This window comes from Notamacropus eugenii, chromosome 6 (assembly GCF_028372415.1).
Source record: "Notamacropus eugenii isolate mMacEug1 chromosome 6, mMacEug1.pri_v2, whole genome shotgun sequence".
Classification (NCBI taxonomy): domain Eukaryota; kingdom Metazoa; phylum Chordata; class Mammalia; order Diprotodontia; family Macropodidae; genus Notamacropus; species Notamacropus eugenii.
Window position 1 is genome coordinate 364,994,996 of NC_092877.1, and position 26,325 is coordinate 365,021,320.

The 26,325-nt window shown below is 39.5% G+C and overlaps 1 protein-coding gene across 4 annotated transcripts in view; it reads left to right on the top strand.

Moving 5' to 3' along the window:
* Positions 1-26,325, top strand: part of IFT80 (intraflagellar transport 80) — a 118,771-nt gene that overhangs the window by 73,194 nt on the left and 19,252 nt on the right. For all 4 annotated transcript variants that reach the window (XM_072618603.1, XM_072618606.1, XM_072618605.1 and 1 more), the window contains 7 exons: positions 3,916-4,079; positions 13,270-13,334; positions 18,732-18,867; positions 19,832-19,979; positions 21,290-21,461; positions 22,089-22,178; positions 22,273-22,445. In XM_072618603.1, coding sequence (XP_072474704.1) covers positions 3,916-4,079; positions 13,270-13,334; positions 18,732-18,867; positions 19,832-19,979; positions 21,290-21,461; positions 22,089-22,178; positions 22,273-22,445 — 948 coding nt within the window. The remainder of the gene's footprint in view (positions 1-3,915; positions 4,080-13,269; positions 13,335-18,731; positions 18,868-19,831; positions 19,980-21,289; positions 21,462-22,088; positions 22,179-22,272; positions 22,446-26,325) is intronic.

Sequence of the window (26,325 nt, forward strand, 5' to 3'; positions counted from 1 at the left end):
TTTAGTAAAAGAGGCGCTGACTAAAAGTACTAAAGAAAACGTCAAAATTGGCCTAATGGAAACAAAAGTACACTGAAGGAAAAACTCCTCAAAAAGCAGGATTGGTCAAGAGGAAAAAGAGGTACACAGACACACTGAAGGAAATAATTCCTTAAAAAATTAGAATTGGGAAAGTGGAAACTAATGATTCCATGAGATTTAAAAAAAACCCAATAGAACAAAGTCAAAGAATGAAAAAGCAGAAGAAAATGTAAAATGTCTCATTACTGACCTGGAAAATAGGTTGAGGGGAGATAAGTTAAAAATTATTGAACTACCTGAAAGCCATGATCAAAAAAAGAGCCTAGATACCATATTTTAAGAAATTATCAAGGAAAACTTCCCAGATATCTTAGATTCAGAGGGTAAAATAGAAATGGAAAGAATCCATTGATTTCTTCCTGAAAGAGATCCCCAAATAAAAACTCCCAGGAATATTATAGCCAAGTTCCAGAACTCCTAGGTCACAGGAGAAACTTTTACAAGCAGCTAGAAAGAAAATTCAAAATATCATAGAGCAACAATCAGAACCTCACAGAGTGTGGCAGCTTCCTTGTTAAAGAAGTGGAGGACTTGGAATATAACATTCCATAAGTCAAAGAAGCTGGGATGACAACCAAGAATATCCTTCCTACCCAGCATCTAAGTTGGTTATGTTGGCATTGTCTCCAAAAACAAAATGGTAGGACTGAGAAAGAGGGATGCCTGGGGAGAAGAGGGAAGGGATAAGTGGAATGGGGAGAGTTTTCTCACATAAAAGAGGCATGCCAGGAAGAACTTTTATAGTAGAGGGGATAATAGGGAGATAGAGGTGGTGTATGCCCTAAGGCAAAAGCTAACTGTTTAACCTAAATGTACTCTTGGTGATTCCACATGGTGGTGGATTTGGCCTGACACGGTCTTAGCAGAATTAGGGTTGGTGGTAGTGTACACACAGTCTTAGAGGTGTTATCGTGGATATAGCATAGTTTTAGTCATTATTCAGGAAGTGTATGATGTGAACAGGAGGGGCACCCATCCTGTGATGAGAGCCCAAGATACCAGCTACCAGACCCAGGCCTCCCTCAGAGTCCACTGCCCTTCCTGGTGAGGGCCCTTGTGGGGCAGACAGCTCCCAGGGTAAGAAGGCCTGCTGTGGTGCTTGGTTTGGATAGAGTAGGGGATTGGCCACATGTGAGGGGTGGTTATCGCTTGTCTCTGAAATGATGCCCACGTGTACATAGGTGCTCATGGGCAGATGCGGGTGGGGAAGGAGCGTTCTGAAATGAAGGCAGTGCACTCCTTTAAATGCTCCTGCTCCTTGGGGTCAGGGTAGCCTAAGACCCTGTGCTTTGAAGAAAGCTACACAGCTTTAAATGAAAGTATTAAATGAGCCTGGGACTGTGTTGTGAATAAAAGTAGAAAATCAGCAGGCACTTCTTCATCAGGGAATTTTATATGACTTTACTGGAGGAAAATCAACGATTGGGCTTCCCAGTGTAAGGATAAATGGGCTGTTGTTTAATTTTCTAGTTCTTCCCATTGTGGGACTAAAGCCCATGCTCTTTCAGCCATGATGTATTCAGATCCATCAAATGTATTATTCAAATGTTTGTTCAGTACCAACCCTGCATTTAATGAGCACCTTGAGGGTAGAGAGAAACATTTATAAAGCACCACGGGGGTTGGGGGGGGAGTTACACCTGTTTAGATAAGACAGGTTTGTTTGGATGCAGAGGTATGGGAAAAACTTTTGGATCTAGAGTCAAAACACCTGAGTTCATATCCTATCTTTGTGTAACCCTGGACAAGTCTCTTGGCTTTTCTGTGCCTCACATCAATTTAAGGGGTTGGGTGAGATGGTCTCTGAAGCACCTTTTCCTCTTCAACCTCTGTGGTTACAGTGGTGGCTGCTGGGTCCTGGGGACAGGAAAGGGACCATGGAGTATGTGCTGTGTGAATTGGCCATTGTGAGTCTAGAGAACAGTATGAGCAAAGGAAGGAGATGGTAAACTGACAGCCTTTTCCAGGTTTATCCTAACATAACTAATCAGCTGCCTCTACAACAAATCCTACCTCCTTCCCTTTCCTTCCACTGCCATGCCCACCACTCTGGCTGTGACCCTATCACTGCACCCTAGACTTGTGGTTCCTGGACTCGAGTTTGGAATATACAGTTGTTTCTGCCTAGTGATGTCTATCTTACTTTATAAAATAACAGTGCCATCCTTTTGTTTCCTTGCACCATTCTGCCAGAATAACAAGATAATTAAGCCTTTTTATTTCACTTTTGCTTTCTTTGTCCAATCTAGCTCTCATATTCAGTGATTTATGTCTCATACCTATCTCTGTCACGCACACGTACATACATACACACTCACACTCATTTGGTGCAGCACAGTCCAGGACAAAAGCATTTTCATTTCTTTATTACAAAACAGGATGGAGAGGGAAGGTAAATATAAAAATTTAAAATAAATGATGCCCGCATGTTCTCTGGTCATCTCCACCTTGAAGAAAGTTGAGACTGTCATGGGCAGCAACAGCTTCTGTAACATGCTGATCCCAGCCCTACTCTTGTTTCAGGGTTGGGAGCTGAGGGCTACCCTTGTTCACTGGCATTGCTATTAATGACTTCAAAGTGTTTTTGAAAGCCCTGTCTTTCAGGCAAACAAACACTGCTGCTCTGGCCACACTGCTCCGCCTGCAGCACACCTTTGCAGACTGATGGCCACTTTTTACCTAAAGGCTCTCTGCTGGGCGATCCATGTCCTGCCTTCATGCCCTTGCATTCCCTCCAAATATATTGTATCCTTCTAGTTGAACCTAAGATTCTAAAATGGAGGGGATCTTTCTCATTGCCTGTGTTCCCCAGTACTCATCATAGCAGTTAATAGACATTTAATAAATGTTTGTGAATTAGATTTGGAGTATAGAATGTTTGTAAGGGAATAGTATGATATAGCTTTGGCCTGATTGAACTGAGAGGCCTTGAATGCCAGGCTAAGGAAGCTTCACTTAGAAGACAATTAGGAAACCGGTGAAGGAATGTGGGCCGATGGGTGACATGACCGAACTCTGCATGAAGAAAACTCAAGTGGCAGTGATGTGAGGGATTAATCAGAGAGAGGCCATTGTTGGGTAAGGAAGTTATTGTAGCCATTCAAAGGGATGACAGGGATGGCCTATCTGAGGACATTGGGATGCAGGGTGAGAAGAGGTAGCTAGGGAGGGGAATCCTGAACTAGAATCACAGGTCTTGTGGATTGTGTGAGATAGCATGGAGAGAGAGAAACAGATAACGGTCCAGATTTCCAGTGTGAGAGACTAGGAAATGATGATTCCAATGAAAGAAGTAGTGATGTCAGAAAGAGAAACAGGTCCAGGAGGATGACTGGGTTAGGAGCCTGTTGAGCTTGAGGTACCAGCAAAGTCTACCCCGTGGAGATCCCTGGGAGTGAAGTCGGGGTTCGAGTAAGAAGTTTGGAAGGCATTCACACAGGTAGTAGTTGAACCCATGAAGTGAAGAAAATTAGGAGAAATGACAGGAACTGAAGATAGAATGTAGGGAAATAGCTATTTTAAAGGGTTGGAAAAATGGGGAGGAGCTATGGAGGAAATAAAAGTTAGGGGTAGCAGAAATTTTTGTGTTTTAGAAATCGAGGAAATAGAGAATGTCCAAGAGGAATGAGTGGTGAGTATTGTAAAAATGCTGCTTAGGAGGAGAAAAGATGTTAGAGCTGGAGCCATGGAACAGGATGGCTAAGTGAATCGTCATTCCTAAACCCAGCTACTCCTCATCATTTCAAATCAGCAAAAAACAGTTCCAAATGACATAGAAGAACAATATCCACAGAGAAATTTGGAAAATTAATTTGTTGATTTTTGTATTTGTAGGCATTTTCTTCTTGTAGATGGAGGAGGTCTCTACTTATATTCTTATGAAGGACGATTCATTTCCTCTCCAAAATTTCCGGGGATGAGAACAGATATTCTGAATGCCCAGACGGTGTCTTTAAGTAATGATACCATAGCAATAAAAGACAAAGCGGATGAGAAGAGTATGTACATTTTCATTGTTTACCCACATTCAAGTAAGTTTCTTCCAGATGTGTTGTTACTATTGAAGAATAACTTCTTGAGTTCAAGGACCTGTCCTTTCTCCTATGTGAGTACCCAAAGATTGTAGACACTTTGTGACTTAGTGAGTATTTGCGAAGAGCTGCTGTGGCCAACCTCTCCAAATTTAGCTTTGCTGCCCCGTGGACAACAGACCTGCAGATCATCCCCAAGCCCATGTTCGCAGCCTTTCCAACCTGGTAGGATCATCATTAGAGTAGAGAACTTCTGAAAAAAAAAATCAAATAATTGAAAGCATTATTTAAAAAAAAATTCTTAAGTTTGGACTTGAGTCATGGGCAACCACAGATAGTGATAGTACTGCTAATTTTTTTGATTTGGATTTAAAATAGCTTAATTTTCAAATTTAAGTATTTATATTGCAACTCTTTCGCGAAAATCACTGCTTGTTGACTTGGATTGTATTGGAACAAAGTTAAATCATTGTTCCCTTGCCAGCCTTAGTGTGGTGGTGAGTAGAGATTGATGAAGGCTACACTGCAAACTCTAGTTGCTTCTGTTGGGTCAGAAAGGGACATGTAGACCTGGCAGTGGGCCACATGTCCAGGGACCAGCCTAGCAAAGTTGGAGGGGGAGCATCACTAAGTTGAACGCTGAATGTTGAATTTTTAAGCCACAGCAACTTGTAAGACAGTCATTCCTATTTGACTTTGAAATATGTTATTACTTAGATATATGTAAGGTTTTTATATTTGTTAAAATATTTGGAGAATCTACAGCAAAACTATTTTTTTTTTAATTAATTTTTTTATTTTTTTAATGTTTAACAATCACTGCCATACAATTGCGATTTTATCCCTCCCCACCCACCCCCCACTACCTCCCTCCCTCCCCACGACTGCATACAATTCTGTATAGATTCTACATATACTTTCCTATTGAGTATATTTTCACTATAGTCATGCTATGTAGTCAGACTAAGATAAATGAAAGAATCCGTATAACAAATCAGAACATGATACACAAACAGATACACATACACAAACATGATCTGCTACATTATGTGAGTGACTTCCATATTTCTCTCTCTGAGTGTGGAAGGCATTTTGCCTTGAGGTCCACCATTGGGATTTTTTTTTTTTTTTCAGAAGTTCTTGTGTTATTACAAAAATCTAAGTCTACCAGAAAAAACTCTCACACACTGTGGTTGTTGCTGTGCATAAAGTTCTCCTGGTTCTGCTCCTTTCACTCAGCATCAGGTCATATAAGTCCTTCCAGGCCTCTCTGAAGTCTTCTTGTTCATCATTTCTTATGGCACAATAGTACTCCATTACATTCATATACCATAATTTATTCAGCCATTCCCCAATTGATGGACATCCCCTTGACTTCCAGTTTTTGGCAACTACATAGAGTGCTGCTATAAATATTTTTGTACATGTGGGACCCTTTCCCATTTTTATGATCTCTTGGGGATATAGTCCTAGTAGCGATATTGCTGGGTCAAAGGGTATGCACATTTTTGTAGCCCTTTGGGCATAGTTCCAAATTGCTCTCCAGAATGGTTGGATGCGCTCACAGCTCCACCAACAATGAATTAGTGTTCCAACTCTCCCACATCCTCTCCAGCATTTATCATTTTCTTGTTCTGTCATGTTTGCCAATCTTATAGGTGTGATGTGGTACCTCAGAGTTGTTTTGATTTGCATCTCTCTAACCAATAGTGATTTAGAGCATTTTTTCATATGATTATAGATAGCTTTAATTTCTTCCTCTGAAAATTGCCTGTTCATATCCTTTGACCATTTATCAATTGGGGAATGACTTGTATGATTATACATTTGGGTCAGTTCTCTATATATTCTAGAAATGAGGCCTTTATCCCCGAGCTTAGCTGTAAAAATTTTTTCCCAATTTACTACATCCCTCCGGATTTTGGTTGCATTGGGTTTGGTTGTGCAAAAACTTCTCAGTTTAATGTACTCAAAGTTATCCATTTTGCATTTCATAATGCATTCTATCTCTCCTTTAGTAAAGAATTCTTCCCTTCTCCATAGATCTGATAAATACACTATTCCTTGCTTCTCCAGTTTATTCATGGTATCAATCTTTATACCTAAATCATGTACCCATTTGGACTTTATTCTTGTGTACGGTGTCAGGTATGGGTCTATGCCTAATTTCCGCCACACTGTTATCCAGTTTTCCCAGCAATTTTTGTCAAACAATGAGTTCTTATCCCAGAAGCTGGGGTCCTTGGGTTTATCAAACAGAAGGTTGCTATATTCCTTGCCTACTGCATCTTGAGTGCCAAGTCTATTCCACTTGTCTACCTCTCTGTTTCTTAGCCAATACCAAGTGGTTTTGATAATTGCTGCTTTATAGTACAGTTTAAGGTCTGGTAGCGCTAGGCCACCTTCCCAAGCATTTCTTTTCATTAGTCCCTTTGATATTCTGGACCTTTTGTTTTTCCAAATGAATTTTGATATTATTTTATCCAGCTCTAGAAAGTAATTGTCTGATAGTTTAATTGGTATGGCACTAAATAAGTATATTAATTTGGGTAGAATTGTCATTTTTATTATATTAGCACGGCCTACCCATGAGCAACTAATGTTTTTCCACTTACTTAAATCTGAGTTTATTTGTGCAAAAAGTGTCTTGTAATTGTGTTCATATAGTCCCTGGGTTTGTTTTGGCAGGTAGACTCCTAAGTATTTTATACTGTCTACCCTAACTTTAAATGGGATTTCTCTTTCTATCTCTTGCTGTTGAACTTTGTTGCTAATATATAGGAATGCAGAGGATTTGTGTGGGTTTATTTTGTACCCTGCAACTTTGCCAAAGTTGTTTATTAATTCAAGTAATTTTTTACTTGAATCTCTGGGATTCTCTAGGTAAATCATCATATCATCTGCAAAGAGTGATAACTTAGTTTCTTCTTTGGCTATTCTAATTCCTTGAGTATCTTTATCTTGTCTAATTAGCAAAACTATTTTGTAAAGGGTCTCACTATACCAGAGAATTGATATATTGTGAACTGACTTGTGGCTTATTTATTTAGTAACACATGGCTACTAGTACAGCAGAGAAGATGTGCTGGCATTATTACAAAGGGGTTCTTCAGCTAGAATCTAAAACTGTACTGTAGAGCACTGATTCCACAAAGAGTTAGAAAGGGCCCCCTGATGGCCAGCTCCTCACTAGCCCCCTGCAGCTCACTCAGCGGTATGAGGACGTAGTATAAGAAGCACCTCTCAGAGTGACGCTGGAAGTCAGGAGTCTGGAAGTGGTCTGCTGCTGATGTGCCTTCCTGATGCGCTTCAGAGGCTGTGGGAATTGGAATATATAAGAACAAATGAAAGCCGTGCCCAAGGAGCCCAGAGAGTCACTGACTCCCCCAGAAAGGATCCCAGAAGTAATGTCATCTGTCATGTACCTGAGGCGGAAACCCCTCTTTAACATACCTGACAAGTCATCGTCTATCCTGTTTGGAGACAGTACTCTAGGCAGCCTGTTCCCTTTGGGCTAGGCCCACTTCTCCCCTGTGCTTATGGCTCTGCCTTCTTGGGCCAGGCAGGACAGATCAGATCCCTCTTCCATATGACTGCCCTTCACATACCTGGAGACAGCTTCTGTGCCCTTTCTGAGTCTTCTCCATTCCGAGCCTCAGACCAGTCACTGACATTGCTCTGAATTCTCTTGAGTGCATCAATGTGGGTTACTAAAACATGGTGCCAGAACTTTATACAGTTCTCCAGATGTTGTCTCCCCAGAGCAGAATATATTGTGAATACGACCTCTCATCCTCAGCACTCCATCTCTGACAGTGAAGCCTGAGACATGCCCCTTGTGGGCTGCCTCCTCATGCCATTGGATCAGAATGATCATGTAGACAACACCCCCAGACCAGCCATCTAGTAGCATCTCTCATTTTGCACTTAGGAAGTTGATTTTAAAAGAAAAAAACCTGAAACTCAAATGTAAGCTTTTATTTGTATTGCTGTGAAATCTTATTACATTCAGTCCAACGTTCTGGCCTGTCAAGATCTTTTGGATCCTGACTCTCTCATACAGCGCATGAGCTGTTCTGCCCAAGTTTGAGAAACATGCCACTTATGCCCTTGTCTAAGTCATTGGTTAAAATTGAAATAATAAGGGCCAAGCACTGTTCTCTGGGCATTCCGGTGGAAACCTTCCAACTCAGCATTGAACCATTAATGTGGCTGCACTTCGGGTTGAAGCATTCAGCTAGTTTTAGATCCTTCTAATTGAGCTGATGCCTCATCATCTTTTCCACAAGAATAATGTAAGAGACTTGGTCAACAGCTTTGCTAAACTTTCGATTGCCTCTCTTTATGGCACACCTCTGTTCTCCATCTCTTCTAACTCAAAAAATGACGTTATCTGGTGTAACCTGGCCCTTTGTGATCACGGCTTCCTTTTTGAGGGGTTCCCTTTGAAATAGACACCCCTTTAATAATACATTGTCAGATTTTGCCAGGTATCTCATCATGCTCACTGTCCTTTAGTTTACAAATTCCATTAGCTTCCCTTCTTTAAGAATCAGACTATCCATCCATCTCGAATTCTGCAGTACCCTTTAAGGTTATTTTATTTTTTTAATTAACAAAATTCTGTGGTTTCTCCTTCCCACTTCCCTGAAGCCCCATTAGCAAAGGGAAAAACCAAAACCAACCCTTGTCACAAACATACATAGTCAAGCAAAACTAATTCCCTGCCGCAGTTACTACTCTGACAGGTAGCGGGTAGCCTGTTTTGTCATGTGACTGCCCCTGAATCAGAGTTGGTCATTCTGTCAGTCAAAGTCCTTAAGTCTCTCAAAGTCTACGGTACTTTTCCCATTCTCCACAATCTTTTACGATCCCTGACAGTGGCTACCTCTTAACTCCCTACAATGCATTTTTATCCTTTCATTGACCCTGTTTCCCTGATAATCAGAACTAAGCTGGTTTTGAGTCTACGTAATTGTGCTATCCCAGGATAGTTCTATCTGTCCAGGGAGCAAGGAGGAGATTTCTTCCCCACTTCTGTTAACTTCTAGGTAACACAACTCTCATCACTTCTGCGTGTTTTAGCCAGTGCTCTTAGAACACTCTTCTAGCTTCATTCCTTGTACTGAGGTCTAGGGAAAACAGATCTGTGCTTATGGTGAAAGATAAATATTTCAGATGGCTTCTTTAAATATATATATATGTATATAGCTTAAAGGCTTACAGAGTGATTTACAAATAATTTACTGATCATTTAAACAAATCACTTCATTAGCTATGTTCTCCCCCTACCCCCCTGCAAAAAAAGAAGGAAAGGAAAAAAGGAAGGAAGAAAGAAGGAAAGAAACATATTTTAATCTCAGTTTGGCATCTGTCAGTTCTGCCTGCAGGTGAACAGCGTGTTTTGTCAGGAGTCCTTTGGAGTTGTGGTTGGCATTGTGTTGGTTATAATGATGCAATTGATGAATACAGTGTTACAATGTTATCATAATATTACAACCATTGCAGTATTACAGTATTGCTGTTACTGTGTAAACTGTTCTCCTTGTTATGTTTACTTCACTTAATGTCAGTTCATACAAGCCTTTTCAAGTTTGTCTGAGACCATCCCTTTCATCATTTCTTACATCGCAATTCTATCGCATTCATATACCAAAACTTGTTTAGCAGTTTGCCAGTTGATGGGCATTGTCTTGGTTTCCAGTTCTTTACCATCTCAAAAAAAGCTCTGCTATAAATATTTGTGTATATAGGAGTCCTTTTCTTCTTTCTTTGATTTCTTTGGGGGGATCAAAGGGTATGCACAATTTAACAGCTTTTGGGACGTGGTCACAGATTGTTCTCCATAACGGTTGGACCAGTTCGCAGTTCTGCTGATGCCTCAGTATGCCTGTTTTCCTATTTTCTCTCCAGCACTTGGCATCTTCCTTTTTTTGTCATCTTAACCAATCTGATGGGTGTGAGGAAGTACCTCAGTTGTTTTAATTTGCATTTCTCTAATTATTAGTGATTTAGAAAAATTTAGATTTTTTTCACATGGCTATTGATAGCTTTGATTTCTTCCTCAGAAAAACTGCTTTTCCTATCGTTTGACCATTTATAAATTGGGGAATGACTTTTATTCTTGTAAATTTGACTTAGTTCCCTATATATCTTAGAAATGATACCTGTACCAGAGAAATATGCTGCAAAGATTTTTCCCCCAGACCTGCTTTTCTTCTAATTTTAGCTGTGTTGGTTTTGTTTGTGTAAAAACTTTTTAATTTACTATCAAAATTGTACATTATACCTCCTCTGAATCTCTTTTTCTCTTGTTTGGTCATGAATTCTTCTACTATCCATAGATCTGACAGATGGTTTCTTCCATGTGCCACTAATATGCCCTTTATATATAAATCTTGCATCTTGCTAAGCGTGTTTTGGTATTCATTGTAAGATGTTTTGTCTAAGCCTAGTTTCTTCCAAACAACTTTCCAGTTTTTCTAACAGTTTTTGTCAAAATAGTGAGATCTTGTGCCGATAGCTAGGCTCTTTGAGTTTGTGAATCACTTGGTTACTGTGCTCGTTTGCTTCTGTATGTCAAGTATCTAGTCTGATCTATTTTCTCCATTTCTTACCTAGTATCTAATTGCTTTGACAGTTATGGCTTTGTGATATAGTTTGAGATCTGGTACTGCTCATCTCCTTTCTTTCTCATTTTTCATCTGTTCTCTGATATGATTGGCCTTTTGTTCTCCCATATGAATTTTGTTATTTTTTAGCTCTATGAAGTAATTCTTTGGTAATTTGGCACTGCATGAGTAAATTAATTTGAGTAGTATATTTTATTATATTGACTTGGCCTAACCATAAACAATTAATAATTTCTCCAGTTATTTAGATCATCTTTACTTATGTGGAGTGTTTTATAATTGTGTTCATATAGTCCTGTGCATATCTTAACAGATAGACTCTCAAGTATTTTATACTGTCTATAGTTATTTTAAATGGAATTTCTCTTTCTCCTGGATTATACTGGTAATATACATAAATAATAATGATTTATGTGGTTTTATTTTGTGTTCTGTAACTCTTCTGAAGTTGCTAATTGTTAAGGAACAGATTTCTTTCCTCATTGCCTGTGCTTCAATTTCTTTTTTATGTCTTATTGCTATATAGTCTATATAGTCATTTCTAGCACAATGCTAAATAGTAGTGGTGATAATGGACATCCTTGTTTCACCTCTGATCTCACTGGACCATCTTCTCCTTGTCCCCCTGCTTTTAGGTGGATAGTCTCAAGCCCAATAAGGTTAAGTGGTGATTAAGGTCGAATAGCTCAGAAGTGGTAGGACCAGGATTTGAGCCTCATTCATGGAGAATAAATCATTGCATGCACCACTGCTTCTCTACCAGGCCAACCCACTCTCTGGTTCTACTTATTCATCCCATTTTACTGATGTTGCTAATCCACAAGTCATTATGGCTTAGTGGTTAGGGTGCTAGCTTTGGAGTCAGGGAGATCTGGATTCAGATTCTACCTCAGGTCTTAGCTATATGAATGTGGACTAGTGACTTAACTTGCAAGGGCCTTAGGCAGCTCTCTTAGGTTATAAATGACAGATGGATTTTTCTCATCTCTTACCTGGTGAAGTCAAATGTCCCTCCTCCCCAGAAAAGGAGGAGACTCCTAACTATGTTAGTGTCTGGAGCATATCTCTCCCTTTAATATGCAAAACTCAGCATTAAGAAAATTTTTTGTTTAATGTCAATCATTCTTTTGTGGCTAAATTGTTTTTGTGGAAAATGACTGTGGAGAAGTAATAGGTTACAGTTATCTTCTAGCTATAACCTGAAGAAAAATAATTAATGTATTTAATATGAGATAAAAATATAAAGGAGGAGGGACTGGTCTATTTTTTTCTGGATTTTGTTAGATAATTAAACCCATTCTCACAATTAGGATGTGGGTTTGTTGTTTTGTGTTTTTAAATAATTTCTCCTAAACACAGCACAATTCACAAGCTAGTTTTGGATTATCTGTTGTCTTCCTTGTGAAACTAGTTTTTTAAAAAAATAGTTTAAATTCAGGGGATATATGTTTTAGGAAATTGTATTCAACCCATCACTTCTATGTACAGATTTTATGTGAAGATTTACCATGAGTAAATTTGAGGAGTGTACTCAAAATCTTTTGTATCTAGAAAGAGTTAAGGCAATTTTCATTAAGAATATAACAAGTGGAAAAATGACAAATGTTGGAGGGAATGTGGGAAAATGAAAACACTAATGTACTGTTGGTGGAGGTATATACTGATTCAACCATTTTGAAGAGCAACTTGAAACTATGCCCAAAGGGCTAGAAAACCTTTGACCAAGGAATACTACCACTAGGTTTGTATCCCAAAGAAATTTTAAAAAAAGAAAAGAGAAAAAGGATCTATATGTACAAAAATATTTATAGCAGGTCTTTTAATGGTGGCAAAGAATTGAAATTAAGGGGATGTCCATCAATTGGGGAATGGCTCAACAAGTAATTGTATGTAATTGTGATGGAATACTGACTGTTGTTATTTAAGAAAAGATGGAGAGGATGCTTTCAGGAAAACATGGAAAGACTTAAGTGAACTGATACAAAGTGAAATGAGCAGAACCAGGAGAACATTGTATGCAGTAACAGCAATATTGTGTGATGATCTACTTTGAATAATTTAACTATTCTCAGCAATACAGTGATCCAAGACAGTTTTATAGGACTTATGATGAATCTCTATCTCCAGAGAAAGAAATGGTAGTCTGGATGCAGATCAAAGACATTTTTTCTTTACTTTCTTTATATTTCTTGGGTTTTTTTGTCCGTGTTTTCTTTCACAGAATGACTTACATGGAAATGTGTTTTGTATAACTACACATGTATAACCAATGTCAAATTGCTTGCCTTCTCAGTGAAGAAGGAAGGGAAAGGAGTGAGAGAATTTGAAACTCAAAATTTAAAAAAAAATGTTAAAATTATTTTTACATGTAATTGGAAAAAAAATATTAAATAAGGAAAAAGAAAAAAACCAATAAGGACATTGTGAAAAGCATAGGCAAAGGCAAAAAACATGACAAGTTATTGAAATTTACAAGTATAAGACATGCTACATGATACATTAATTGGTGTTCTGATTTTTTTTAGTCATCTTCTTGTTTGAGGCATCATCAGGAAAACCACTAGGTGACGGACAAATTCTTTCACATAAGGTAATAAGTGTTAGAAAATTCCTCTTGATATTATGCATTGTTTATTTATGTGAACTTTTAAAATACTAACAATTTTGCAAATGAAAATGAATATAGCTGAACTGTACATTTATAGTCAGTGTTCCCTTTACATGAAATGTTTTGCTTAAAAAAATATCACAGTTCAAAAAGTCACTGACCAATGTCTACAATAGGGAAAGCAAATTAAAAAAATTAAAGAATTGGGATCCTGTTCACACTTCTGTAGTCTGGACTTATAATTTATTTCATGTGAGTGAGGTATTCCTGCTTTGGTTAAAGTGGTTGGCAGCCATCAGCAAGTAAAGCCATTTGAACGTCACTGCATCTTAACGTTCCTTAGCCTCATTCCCATACTGTGTAAAAGTGCATTTAAACTAGAAAATGAAGATCTTCCTCAACCAAAGAACAAAAACACCGATATAGATGAATTTATTAAGTTCTTTAGCTGTTACAAACTTTTAATGTTGGTCAGTCTTTAGCTTTTGACATGCTTCTGTTGGGCAGCCTTCTAGGGACTCAGTTTCCTCATATACAAAATGGGAACATTGGACTAAATGACCTCTGAGATTACCTCTAGTTTTATTACTGAACAGTTGTACCCTCTGATGGATCTGATTTCCTAAGTGTGGGTGCTTTCCCCTCGGTTCAGAACATAGTGAAATTCTCATCTCTGTCTATACAATCCTCAGTAGAATACTCCACTATGATACTGAGTGCCTTTCTTGAGTCTGTTCTCCTTCCCTTTTCCCTTCTCTTTTTCTGTCCTGCAAATTTTTGACTAGATTTCATTGTTGGTAATATGATGTAGCACACTTATGACTACCATGTTGAGTACTAGCCGCTAATTTGATGTTTATAGATGGTATAAGAATTGTGTGAGACATAGTGCTTACTGCCCCCTTTTCTCCATTTTTCTCTTATTTGCTGCAAAGTGGAACAGAATCACACAAGGCTGAGTGTTAGTGTATATCTTTGCACATTTGATAGTTTTAAAATAGAACTAAAATAGAACTCATGAATTTTGTGGGGATAAGCTGCTGGGTAGATTGGCCCTCAGACAGAAGACACATGTCCTGTTGATGTGCTTCCATCTATGACTTTCTGGCTTAGCAAAAGTGGTTCAGGAGTTTCCAGTGGAGAACTAGGGATGATGAGGAAAATCATTTGTTCTCTTGAGGGATTTCTCTGATAAAAGATTGGCTATCTCCTAAGGATGCCACTTCACTTCCTTGACCTCGTCCATGCACAGGAGCCTGAATTCAGAGCTAGGACAGACCTGGAGGTCACCTCTCTCTATCCCTCTCATTTCCCAGGTAGTGAGACTTGTTGAAGTGACTTGCCCAGTAGGGCGTAGCGGAGCAGAGACTAGAGGCCAGATCCTCACTGCTCTGGGGTCCACGTGTTCATCAAAATAGTATTTCCCCTGGTTTACAGCTTTTTTATAGTGATGGTTATGTCTCTGTTTGCCCTTTCATCGGAGCTGATCTGGTAACAGAGGAGCAGATTATTCAGGTTTAGTACTAGTAATTCTTTTGGGCCATTAGGATTGAATTAAAAGATGAATTGCATCTTCATCTGTAAACACTAATAATCTATATTTACATTGTAAACTTCAGTGTCTAATCTCTTTGAAGGAGTTTTCACCAACTAATTGGAAAAATGAAAATAACTTCTTCAACCTAGAAGTCCTATAGTTCATTTTTCAATTAATTCCATTAATGCTCTTATGCCTCTACTTACTGGCATATAAGTTAGTTTTAAACAGTTTTTGCTCACATATAATTCTAAGTGGTAGTGTCACGTAGTGACCAGAAAGCCAGCCTTTAAGCAAGAAGGACCTAGGTTTGAGTCTCGGCTCTGGCACATCTATACTGTGTGATGCGAGGCAAGTCACTTCTCTTCCAGAGAAGATGCTGGCCTGAATTATTCAAGGTCCCCTTCTCAACCAGGAGTTCTCCATATCCTACAGGAAATCACAAGCCTAATCCCAGTCCCATAATTTAAATAATTGTTTAATTTAATGTTAATGTGAGAAAGTTTGTAGGGGCTGTGAGAAGAAGCAACACTAATGAAACTGCAGATCTCCCAAAGGCGAGATTAATTTATGTCCTGAACATCTCAGTATGCTTTAATATTACCTGAGACACAACACTCTTCTCCCTAGCTTCTGCAGCTGGGTATTTGCATCCCACAGAGAAGAGCTGGCAGTCAGAAACTCCTATTGGCCTGTCTCCTCTCTGCTGACTCCTACACCTCTTGAACTCTCTTCCCTTCCTTGCTATTAGTAATCTCACCTTCTCTGTGCCATCCCCCCTGAACCATCCAAGGTGGAGGACCTGACCCCTCCCCCACCTCCATCCCTCCCTAGGCAGGGCAGGTGGAAGCACCAGTCTCATGCTCGCCAGGCTGTTCCCTGCAGACCAAGCTGGACCACCTCCAAATGGAGAATACTTGTCTACAGGATCAAGTTTTAGCCACAAAAGACAAAGGCGCTGTCCCTGGCAGTAGTTAGAGCATCATTTCCAGTCTCATAGCCACTTGAGTGAGTCAACCAAAGAAAGTATACACTCAGGCTGAGGAGGGGCCCAGATTTGGAACCCATGTCTAATTCTCCAAACAGGACCCACTACTCCGCTCCCAATCCAACCAGGATGGAATGTTATGTTCCTGTATCTAGAGGTGGGAGGGGCGTTGGCCTATCAAATCCAGCATCCTCTTCTCACCAACCAGGAAATGAGACCCACTCTCTGAAGGTCACTCAAGGACAGAGCAGGGACTTGAACCCTTTCCTGTAGCTCTTGACCCAGCACTTTTGTCCACTGGATCATTTTGCCTCTGTGAAACTCGCCATTTCACAGTTATCCAGGCAGGTGCTTGATGGGTATCATAATCAGCCAATTATAAATTGTCATTTGCCGTGGCAATTTAAAAATTTTATTTTGAACGTCAAGCAACCTTTTGAAAACCTAATATTTCCCCAAGCTGGAGATATGTCCTAAAGTCCAAACAGAAGCAGTCTTAGTGGCAAACAATCTAGCACTCTGGAAATCAAGTCAGTATCTAGCTTGGAATGAGCTTATAATGATCATGCAAGAATTTTTTTTTTATAAAATTATTTTCAATTACCAGTTCCGTTCCTCCCTCCCACTACTCTCCACCCACTGGGGAAAAAGAAAGTCAGAGTGACAAAGAGAAATGAACCACTGAATCATGAGCCCAGCCAAGTAAAACCTTCCCACATCAGTCATGTCCAAATAGGCCTTTCTTATTCTGCATATTAATCCATCTGTCACAAGGTGGGCAGCATTCTTCTTTATCTATTCTCTAAAATAGAGTTGAACATTTAGTTGATCAGAGTTCTTCAATCATATTAATCTCATAGTATGAGCTGTTCTTTCGGTCTGCTCACTTCCCACTGCCTGAATTCATTCATTCATCTTTCCATGTCTCTTAGAAACCATCTTTTTCCTTATCTCTTATAACACGATAATACTCCCTGACCTTCATATGCTGCAGTTTGTTTAGCCATTCCCTAGCATCAAGGCCAGACTATACATACTCCCACTGGGATGAACAAGTCCAGACTCAATTGAACCCTGCAAAACAGGCCACTTTATTCAACCTATGGATTTTACTTTTGATTCTTTCCACTTTCTGCTTGATTACTGCCTGGAGTTGAAAGTCAAGTCAGATGGAATTGGGGACTGCACTAGACATCTCTACAACTGCATACAAACAGACTCCTGACTGCCATCAGACCCCTTCAGAACCCCTTGAAATTGAAGAGTGGCCTTGCTTGTCAACTCAGAATCTTCTTTCTCAGTGGCCATCTTTCAGTCTAAAGGGCAAAGCTATTCAGCTGATGATCCCAAAAAAGGTGATTTTTTCACCTGAAACTTCCCCACCCTTGGTGATTCACAAGGTTTTTCACTGGTTGCTGCTCTCAAGGGCCCATGGGGACATAGACTTCTACCCCTCCAGCCCTAGAACACTTCCTTTTTTGGTCTAAAAGCTGGAGGGATTTGTAGTCAAGGAAGCAGACAGTTTCCAGGAAGAATTTGGGGGTCAAGGGCAGAGTGTAAGGACTGCAGGCTCCAGTAGCTTTGCATATATGTGATCATGTCACACTTGGATGAATGGAGATGTCTTTTCCCAACCTGGAATTTGTTTGTGCAAGCCCCAGAACCAGAGCTGTAGGGCCTTTCTGGATGCCAACAAAGACTCACCACATACCAGCCACTGCTGGCTCCCCACATGGCCTGGCACATTTCATTATCTTGCTTGGGCTCCTCTGTGCCCCTTGAACCTTCTTTTCTGTAACTTTGCTGCCTGGGACTCTCCTCATTAACAGTGTAGCTTTGGCCTTGGCTTAGCCATCGAGTGACCTGGCAGCTCTCCCTCCCTTTTGACTCAAGTATAAGCTTTTTCTTCATGAAATGCCTTCCCTGGCCCTCCAGCTGCAACAGATGTCTAACGTTTCAGGACTTCTCAGTTGCCTAAATTAGAATGTGAAGGCACCCCCTCTCACAGCCAAGGTCCTTCAGATTGTAAGATCCCTGAGGGCAGGGACCATTTTGTTTTTCATAATGTATCTCCAGTTCCTGACTATGTTAACACATTTGGTGAATAGACCAGAATTAAAATGTTAGCAGTACTAAAACTTATTTGATAGAAATCTTATGATTATGAATAATGAAGTAACATCTAGTTGTTCATATGTTTAAGTGGGTTATGATTGTGATTTTCCCACTAAAGTCCTGCTTTGGTACCTGATTGTGGTGTGGAGGTGACCCTTGGTTTGACAAACTCTACTTAGCTGGGAAGGCTTCGAGTATAGGTCTGAAGGTAGACTTCTTGACATCTGAAGACCAGCCTAACTAACTTCAGAGAGGCGGAGCATCAGTTTGGCCCCATGGCCCTCCCCATGGCCTGCCCCATGGCCTATCACATGGCCCTCCCTATGAATTTTTTGGTCATAGAAATATTAGTCTAAGAAGACTTTCTACCAAGTCCTAGTGGAATTAAGATATAAGCCCTTCCAGTGAAGAAAGTTTCTATATCAGTGAGCTCTGGGATCCTTGAAAGGTGTTTATAATTAGAAAGTCAATAAAATCTTCTGTGTAAAATTAAAAAATATTTTTCAAATAAAATTTTTATTGATCTCTTATTTCACATCACTTGCATTTCTCATTGTATTCACCCACCTGCCTCTTCCCAGAATTTAAAAGAGGGGAAAAAGCTTGTTCAAATTAACCAGCATATTAACATAAATCTGACACTATTTGCAGTGTACATATGGAATATTCTTAAATTCACATTTATACTCAGGGAGAAAAACTCTAATCATACTTTTTTTTCCCCATTTTTTAATCTTAGAATGAAATCTTGGAAATTGCTTTGGATCAAAAAGGACTTACCAATGAAAGAAAAATTGCTTTTATTGACAAAAATAGAGATCTTTATATCACTTCAGTTAAACGATTCGGGAAGGAAGAACAGATTATTAAACTTGGTAAAAAGAACCTACTTAAACTAATTACCATCCTCTCAACAACTGCTTTTATCATATGGAACATAAACTTCTTAAGGGCAAGACTCTTTTGTATTTTTGTCTTGATATCCTAGCAACTGAAACATTGCCTTACACATAATAAATGCTTTTTGAATGTTGAAAAGTATATGTTAATATTTGGCTTATTCAAATGAATATGTGAATTTAAGTGACTCGTAATTTTAACTAAGAGACATTTGGCTCAATTTACAAAGCTTGTTTTCTGCTTATGTCTCCCAGCGTTTGGCCTGGCCAATTGAAAATGTTATGACTCAAGATAAAACAGGTTTATTAACTATCATTCTAATTCTTTAGGAGGAATTATTCAGAAAGTTTATGTTTCATTTATCATACAGCTGGGAGATATGAGGAACACAGAATAGGATGGGATGGGGAGGATGGGGATTGGATTTGTGTATAGCTTGCTTTTCTTTTAAGTATACAATAAATTTGACCTGTAACTTTCAAAAAAATACTCGGGGATCAGGACATCTCTGACTTCATCTGTATGGACCCTCATGCATGTACACACACATGCACACACACACGCACATACACACACACAGAGCCATCTTTAAAGCCTGGAAGATCTGAGTCTGAATCCTGCATCTGCCATACGTTGCCTTGGTGTTCCTGGGCAAGTTGCTTAATCTCCATGGAATGCATTGGGGCGTTCCTGTGCCATTGAGACCAACCCAAGGCTTATCTCAACACCTCTACCTCACCCACAAACCTTAATATTCAAGGAAGGTGTTGGATAATTTTAAGTGACTTTGAAACTTTTCATAAAGTTGCTTTTAATAATTCATTTCACAAACATCTCTAATAGGAATGTCATTAATAATAACTAACGTAACAATTATCAACATAGTGTCAGTGAAAATCATATGTAGTAGCACACTTGTAATTGTCTTTTCATGTGCAGGTACCATGGTCCATACTTTGGCATGGTGTGACACATCCAATATACTGTGTGGACTTCAAGATACTCGTTTTACAGTTTGGTATTATCCCAATACAGTTTATGTTGATCGAGATATTTTGCCTAAAACATTGTTTGAAAGGGATGCAAGGTAATATCACTTTTGCACAAAGCAATATTTATTGTAGCTAAAAAACATATGAAAAAGTGCTAAACTTGTGTCTTTACTTAGAATTTTAACTAGGGAAAATATTTCAACTATCAGATTTAGTGAAATTGTTCAGCTCCATCGAGCTTTATCTTCCTTGGGTAAAGGATGTTGTTTTGTGAATTTAAATTGGAACGTGTTGGGTGTTATGCTTTTCTATATATTTATTTACATGCAGACATGGCAATGAAAAATTAACATTTAATTTATAAAAATGTCATGGGTATATGTAAACGTGTCTAGATATAGATATCCCCATGTATAGATAGATAAATACATGTGAACATATACAAATAAATTTTCCTTTTTTTCCCTGAGATGAGGAACATAACTTTCTAGATTCCCCAAATCTTTTAAGTGTGGCCTTTTGGTCATGAGAAATGCTAATAAAAATACTTTTTCACCCCACAACTCATCTTTCAAAAAACAGATTCTGAATCTGGTTTTCACATCCATGTTCCATTTATTAGTAGAACTCAACAAAATGTTTAATTTGTTTCAGAGTATTTTTTGGACTCAGTGAATAGAGTGCCAGGCTTAGATTTGGGAAGACTTATCTTCCTGAATTCAAATTTGGCCTCAGGCATTTACTAGATGTGTGATCCTGGGTAAGTCACTTAATCCTGCTTGCCTCAGTTTCCTCATCTGTAAAATGAACTGGAGAAAGAAATGGCAAATCATTCTCGTATTATTGCCAAGAAAACCTCAAATGGGGCCACAAAGAGTTGGACATGATAAAAATGACTGAAAAAAAGCAAAAAAAAGTTTTGTAAGTTACTGAAACTCCTATTGAACTTGACCTTCTAAAAGATTTGTGTCTGAAGAGTTTTGTGGAATATTAGTCCAGAATCATCAAGGCCACTCTTGGGTATTTCTTATTACTATAAGAATAACATAAAAAATTTGCAATTTTCTTATTTGTATTAGTTCACATTTTAGTAACTACATTTTTCTCGAAGTTGAATGATTTAGTGTTGAAGTAGTGGAAGCTCGAACTGTTTAGAGTCCCTAATTCCAAATACTTCTCAGGCTAAACCCCAAATATGTACTGCTATATACATAAGGCACAGTTCATTTTTTTTTTTAAACATTTCTTTTCACCTTTGAAATTGAGGGCTCTGAGGCTGTTAACTCTGTGTGGATAAGGCAAGATGTACAATTACTCCAAATTTGTAATAGTCTGTCGAAAAATTTATTCTTGGAATACAGTGCCCATTTTTTATTTGGAAGTAACATATTTACTCTTTTAACAGTGAATTCAGTAAAAATCCTCACATTGTGAGTTTTGTTGGGAATCAGGTAACCATAAGGAGAGCAGATGGCTCTCTGGTTCACATCAACATTTCGCCATATCCCGCTATTCTTCACGAGTATGTTAGCAGTTCAAAATGGGAAGATGCTGTAAGACTGTGTCGCTTTGTTAAGGTGCGTTCAATGGAATTAAGTTCAAATGAACCGTGTTGATATTGTACCATGGGTGACTAGCACAGCTCTTAGGATTTGAGTGGAGCTGACAGTGGAGGAGTGGAAGACGGGATGTGTGTAATCGTGTTCTCCTTCCCCCAGGGGGCTTCTTGGAGTCTTTCCTTTGGGCAGTGAGCTAATGCTGGGGACAAGATCCTCCCTCACAAACTCACTCAGCCTCTTTGTCTGTAAAGACAAGTTGGACTCTCTAACATCCGAGGCTCCTACCCAGCTGCAGGGGGAGGAGAAGGAGGAGCAGCAGCAGCAGGAATAGGATCATTTTTAATTCAATAAACTAATTTCTTCCATAATTCAGGAAAAAAAACAAAACTTTTTTTCCCAGAAATTGCTTTTAATTAAAATTAAAACCTATATATGATGTTTCTACACTTATCCAAAAAGACTCTCTGTGAACTAAATTTATTTTGAAGTTTACCCTTTGGCACACTTTGTTTTAGAGTTTACTTTTAAAACCCAAACAGAATTATAGCTATTATTTTAGTTCTGGTACTTAAATTGTTTATTTTAATACAACTCAGCCATTAAAAACTAAATGTCTTTTGGGATTCTCATTCTATTTTGATTTAGGAGCAGACAATGTGGGCTTGCCTGGCTGCCATGTCAGTGGCCAATAGAGATATGACAACTGCAGAAATAGCCTATGCATCCATTGGGGAAGTAAGCTAACTATGCTCCTTCAAGTTTTTTGGCTTGATTTGAACCATATGTCTTTTCTTTCCCCCTTCAAATGTGTCTTCTTGTCTTTTTCCAGATCGACAAGGTGCAGTACATCAATTCCATCAAAGACCTTCCATCCAAAGAGTCCAAGATGGCCCACATGCTGATGTTCAGTGGCAATATCCAGGAGGCTGAAATGGTCCTCCTCCAAGCAGGCCTCATTTACCAGGCCATCCAGATCAACATTGATCTTTACAACTGGGAAAGGTACTAAACAAAGCAAGTAGAGAGCTGGGTCAGGCTGACGGGGATCCTCCCAGAGCCCTGGGAGACTTGTGAGGAAAACCTCTCAAATGTGGCCTGCTGCCCTATGAGGAGTGAGTCACTCTGTGGATGTAGTTGGACAGCTGACCGTCCACAAGTCAGACCTCCTGCTTGTACAGTTGAAGCAATGATGGGAGGAGGACTTGGAAGAGCCAGAAGAGACTCCCCCTGACAACAGCAGGTTGGCACCTTCTCTGCAGCTTGCCAAGGGCAAACAGAGGCCAGTGCCTTGCTATGTCAGAAGCAGGACTTGAACTCAGGCTTTGCTATGCTGCCTACTGTATTTTTAACATAAAATACAATTCATTATGTACTGGACTGTTCTGTATCTGGGACATCATTTAGGCAGCTCTAGGAGGCAGAATCTTTATCACCATTCAGGCAACAGATTTAATAGCTAATAACAGCTCACATTTATAGGATGCTTACTGTGTGCCAGGCCCTGCGCCAAGAACTTTACCATCATTATCTTATTTGATTCTCACAACAAACCACAAAGGGAGAGAGGTGCTGTTATTATCATCTTCATTACAGTCGAAAAGACTGAAGAAAAAAGTTAAGTGACTTGCCCTGGGCTACACAGCCAGTGATAGGCCAGGTTGGAACTCATGTTTTCCTAACTCCAGGCCTAGCATTCTATCCACTGTGCCATCTAACTGCCCCAGGATTTAGGCTTTCACTGCTAGGCAGGGGTGCAGATAGTTTTTGAGCAGTGATAGGAGTGATGATCATATTAACATAGCGGTCAGCTGAGGGTGGATTGGAATGGAGGATGACAGGAGGGGGAGGCTGGTTAAAGGCCAGGGCAGGAGTCTGAAGGTGGTTGGATCCCAGTTAGGCTGACTGAGGTTTTGAGCACAAGTGGCTGGGACAGTGACAGAGATGGGGAAATCGCACAGAATGTTTCAGGAGAAAGTGCTAAACTCAGTGTTAGCTATTTTGAGTTTGAAGTAGTCTTAAGTGGTACCAGCCGGAAGGAAGGCTGGAATTAGTGATAAAGATTTGGAAAAATACGATAGTTGATGAGTTGTCTCCACATCATTTTGTAGCTTTATCAGCATGCACTTACTGAGCTGATTGAATTTGCACTACTCATGACCTCGATGAATGACTCTACTCCTGAAAGGGAGAATGGCGGAAGAAATGGGGTTAGCATTTGAACATAGGATGAGCCAGTGCAGGGCTAGAGGTGCATACACAGCAGAGGGAAGAGGATTACCTGGGAAAGGAGCAGGTGAGAGCTCCAGACAGAGAGTAAAGGGAAAAAAGAAGCAAGGATAAAACAGCGGACCAGCTGGATTACCGCGGCCTTGTCTTTCCTCCTCCCGCGGCCCTTCAGCCTCTCTGGGACAGCTTGGTTTGGGCGTGTTTTGTTTTTGTTTGTTTTTTGTATTTCTGTGAGGGGGCAAAAAAAAAGGTTGTTTCTTAGTTAATGAAGGATGTTTAACATACAAATAGAAATTACTTAAATCTTACCGAGGTTTCCAACTGAGAATTGATTTTCCTAGATGCACTTTGTTACAGTGGGGGTTATGGCCTATTTGTGAGAAGTGCAGCTAGGGAATGTGCTTTGTGCCCAGCTGCAAATGGGCTGGATGATCCTACTCCAGTGCAAATAGCGTTTTGGGCCATTCCAAGCCATTAGGGTTGTTGGCTCTGACTTCAGATTTGCAGGATAAACAAGCTCTTGGCATGAACTAGTTCTGCTGTTCTCTGTTTCTGACTCAGCATAGCTAAGTTTTCACAGTCTTAAGTTTCCCGTTTTCTTTAATATTTTACGTAGGTGCCAGAAATGCCACTTTTACATTGCTGATCATCCTCTTTTAAAATATTTTGATACTTTTTTAGTAGTTGGTTTCAGGACTTAAAGAGAGAAAATACACATCCTACATGTACAAGTTCATACATGTATAATATTCATAAAGATGCATCTGCCAATTTGTGTTTGATCAGCCAAGACCTTATTAACTTTAATTCACAATTACTCAGTATAGAAAGGCATTTAAACATTCCTTTTGGTAATTTGACAGTTTTCAAATAAACTAAATTTAGAATATTGGAAAAACTTGCTTTAATTTTTAAAATAAAATATATCACATAGCCATCTAAATTGCTGGATAAGCACTATTGAATCTCTGGATAGAATGACTCTTTAAAGTTTAAAGCTGTTATTCCATGCCTTTGGCGCTGTCCTAGGCCTCAGGAGCACCTCCCCAATCAATGTTCCTACTTTCCTTCTTCGTTTTCTTAAAATGTGAAAACTGGACTGTTGATGTAATGGGAAAAGTACTTTAAATTTTATTTTTAAATCTTTTATTGAGGAAGAGAAAGCTATAAAAAATTACATGGAGTTGATAATTATTCAACATACAGCCGTGACTAATAAAGGAAATCATTTTTTCTTGCTAATATCTGAAGATAAAATCCATTTACATTGGATAACCCTTAAGCTTATTTAATTAAGTCTGTAAATTATTTGGACCAGACAGATATATCATTCCAAGTATAGACTCTGTCTTGGGTAAATGTGGGTCTCCAATCCTGTTACCCATTCCAGAAGGAAACACTATTAAATGAAAAAGAAAACCAGAAACATTTTTTTGGGGAAGGTATTTTGCTGATTCTTTGCAGGCTTGCAATATTTCATAGTGAAAAGTGCAATTTTTGCAGTATGCCAGATTTGGAGTCAGAGAATCTCTACCGTGTTGACAGGCATCTCTACGGCCATGGGCAACCCCCAAGCCCCCAGAATTCTTTAGCTTGGCTTTTAGGGTGTTCTGTAATCTGTCTTGAAGACCTTACTTATGGGGGGGTCCTGGCTATATGATTTCATTGATGTAGGGGTCTCCAGGTGAGGACACTCTCTACCAATGAAGATTTGCAACTGTTCTGCAATTTTTCTATTTAAGCAATTGCCTTGGGGGTCCTCGAAGTTCCAAGGGACTTGCTCGGTGTCACATAGAGAATAGATTTCATCCATAACTTGACCTCTGACTCTAAGGCGAGCTTGTGTCCACCCTGTTGCGCTACCTCTCAGCCTTAGTAACTGAACTTCCCAGGATGCCCTTCAAGTTTCCTTAGTCTTCTATACTGCTCATTTCTGCTTTTGTACCTCCTGTCCTAACAGCCCTGCCCCCTGTCTCCCCATCTACGTGGAAACAGATTTTGGTTTTATACAAGGGAAATCTTCCTAACAATCAGAAATATCCAAAATAGAATACCCTTTTTGTTGATAATCTCATCCATTCCCATGGATTCAGTTACCATCTCTAGACTGATGACGATTCTCAGGTCTACTTACCTCTCTGTTGACTTCTGGTCTTTCATCCATCTCAGACTAAATGTTCCATAGACACTGAAAACTCAACATGTCTAAAACTGAACTCTTCCCCCCTTCCAAATGTCCCTATTACTTCTGTAGAAATCACTATCCTCACATTCCCCCAGGCTCACCACTCCACATAGCCAACCAGAGGTCAAATCCTGTCATTTTCACCTTCCTGACATCTGTCATCCATGCCCCTGCTTGGATGCAAGCCCTCCTCCCCTTACACCTGGACTGTTGCTGTCATCTGCTCATTGGACTCTCCCTGTTCCAGTCAATCCTTTGCTTGGCTGATAAAGTGATTTCCTAATGTGCAGATCTGCCCAGTGAACTTCAGTGGCTCCCTGCCACCTCCAGGATCCAAATCCTGTTTGATGTTCAAAGCCCTATATAACGAGCCTCTCCCCACCTTTCCAGCCCTCTTCTGTCTTACAATCCATCACATATTCTGCAGGCCAGCGAGTGACCCGGCCTCCTTTCTGTTTTTCAAATGTGACA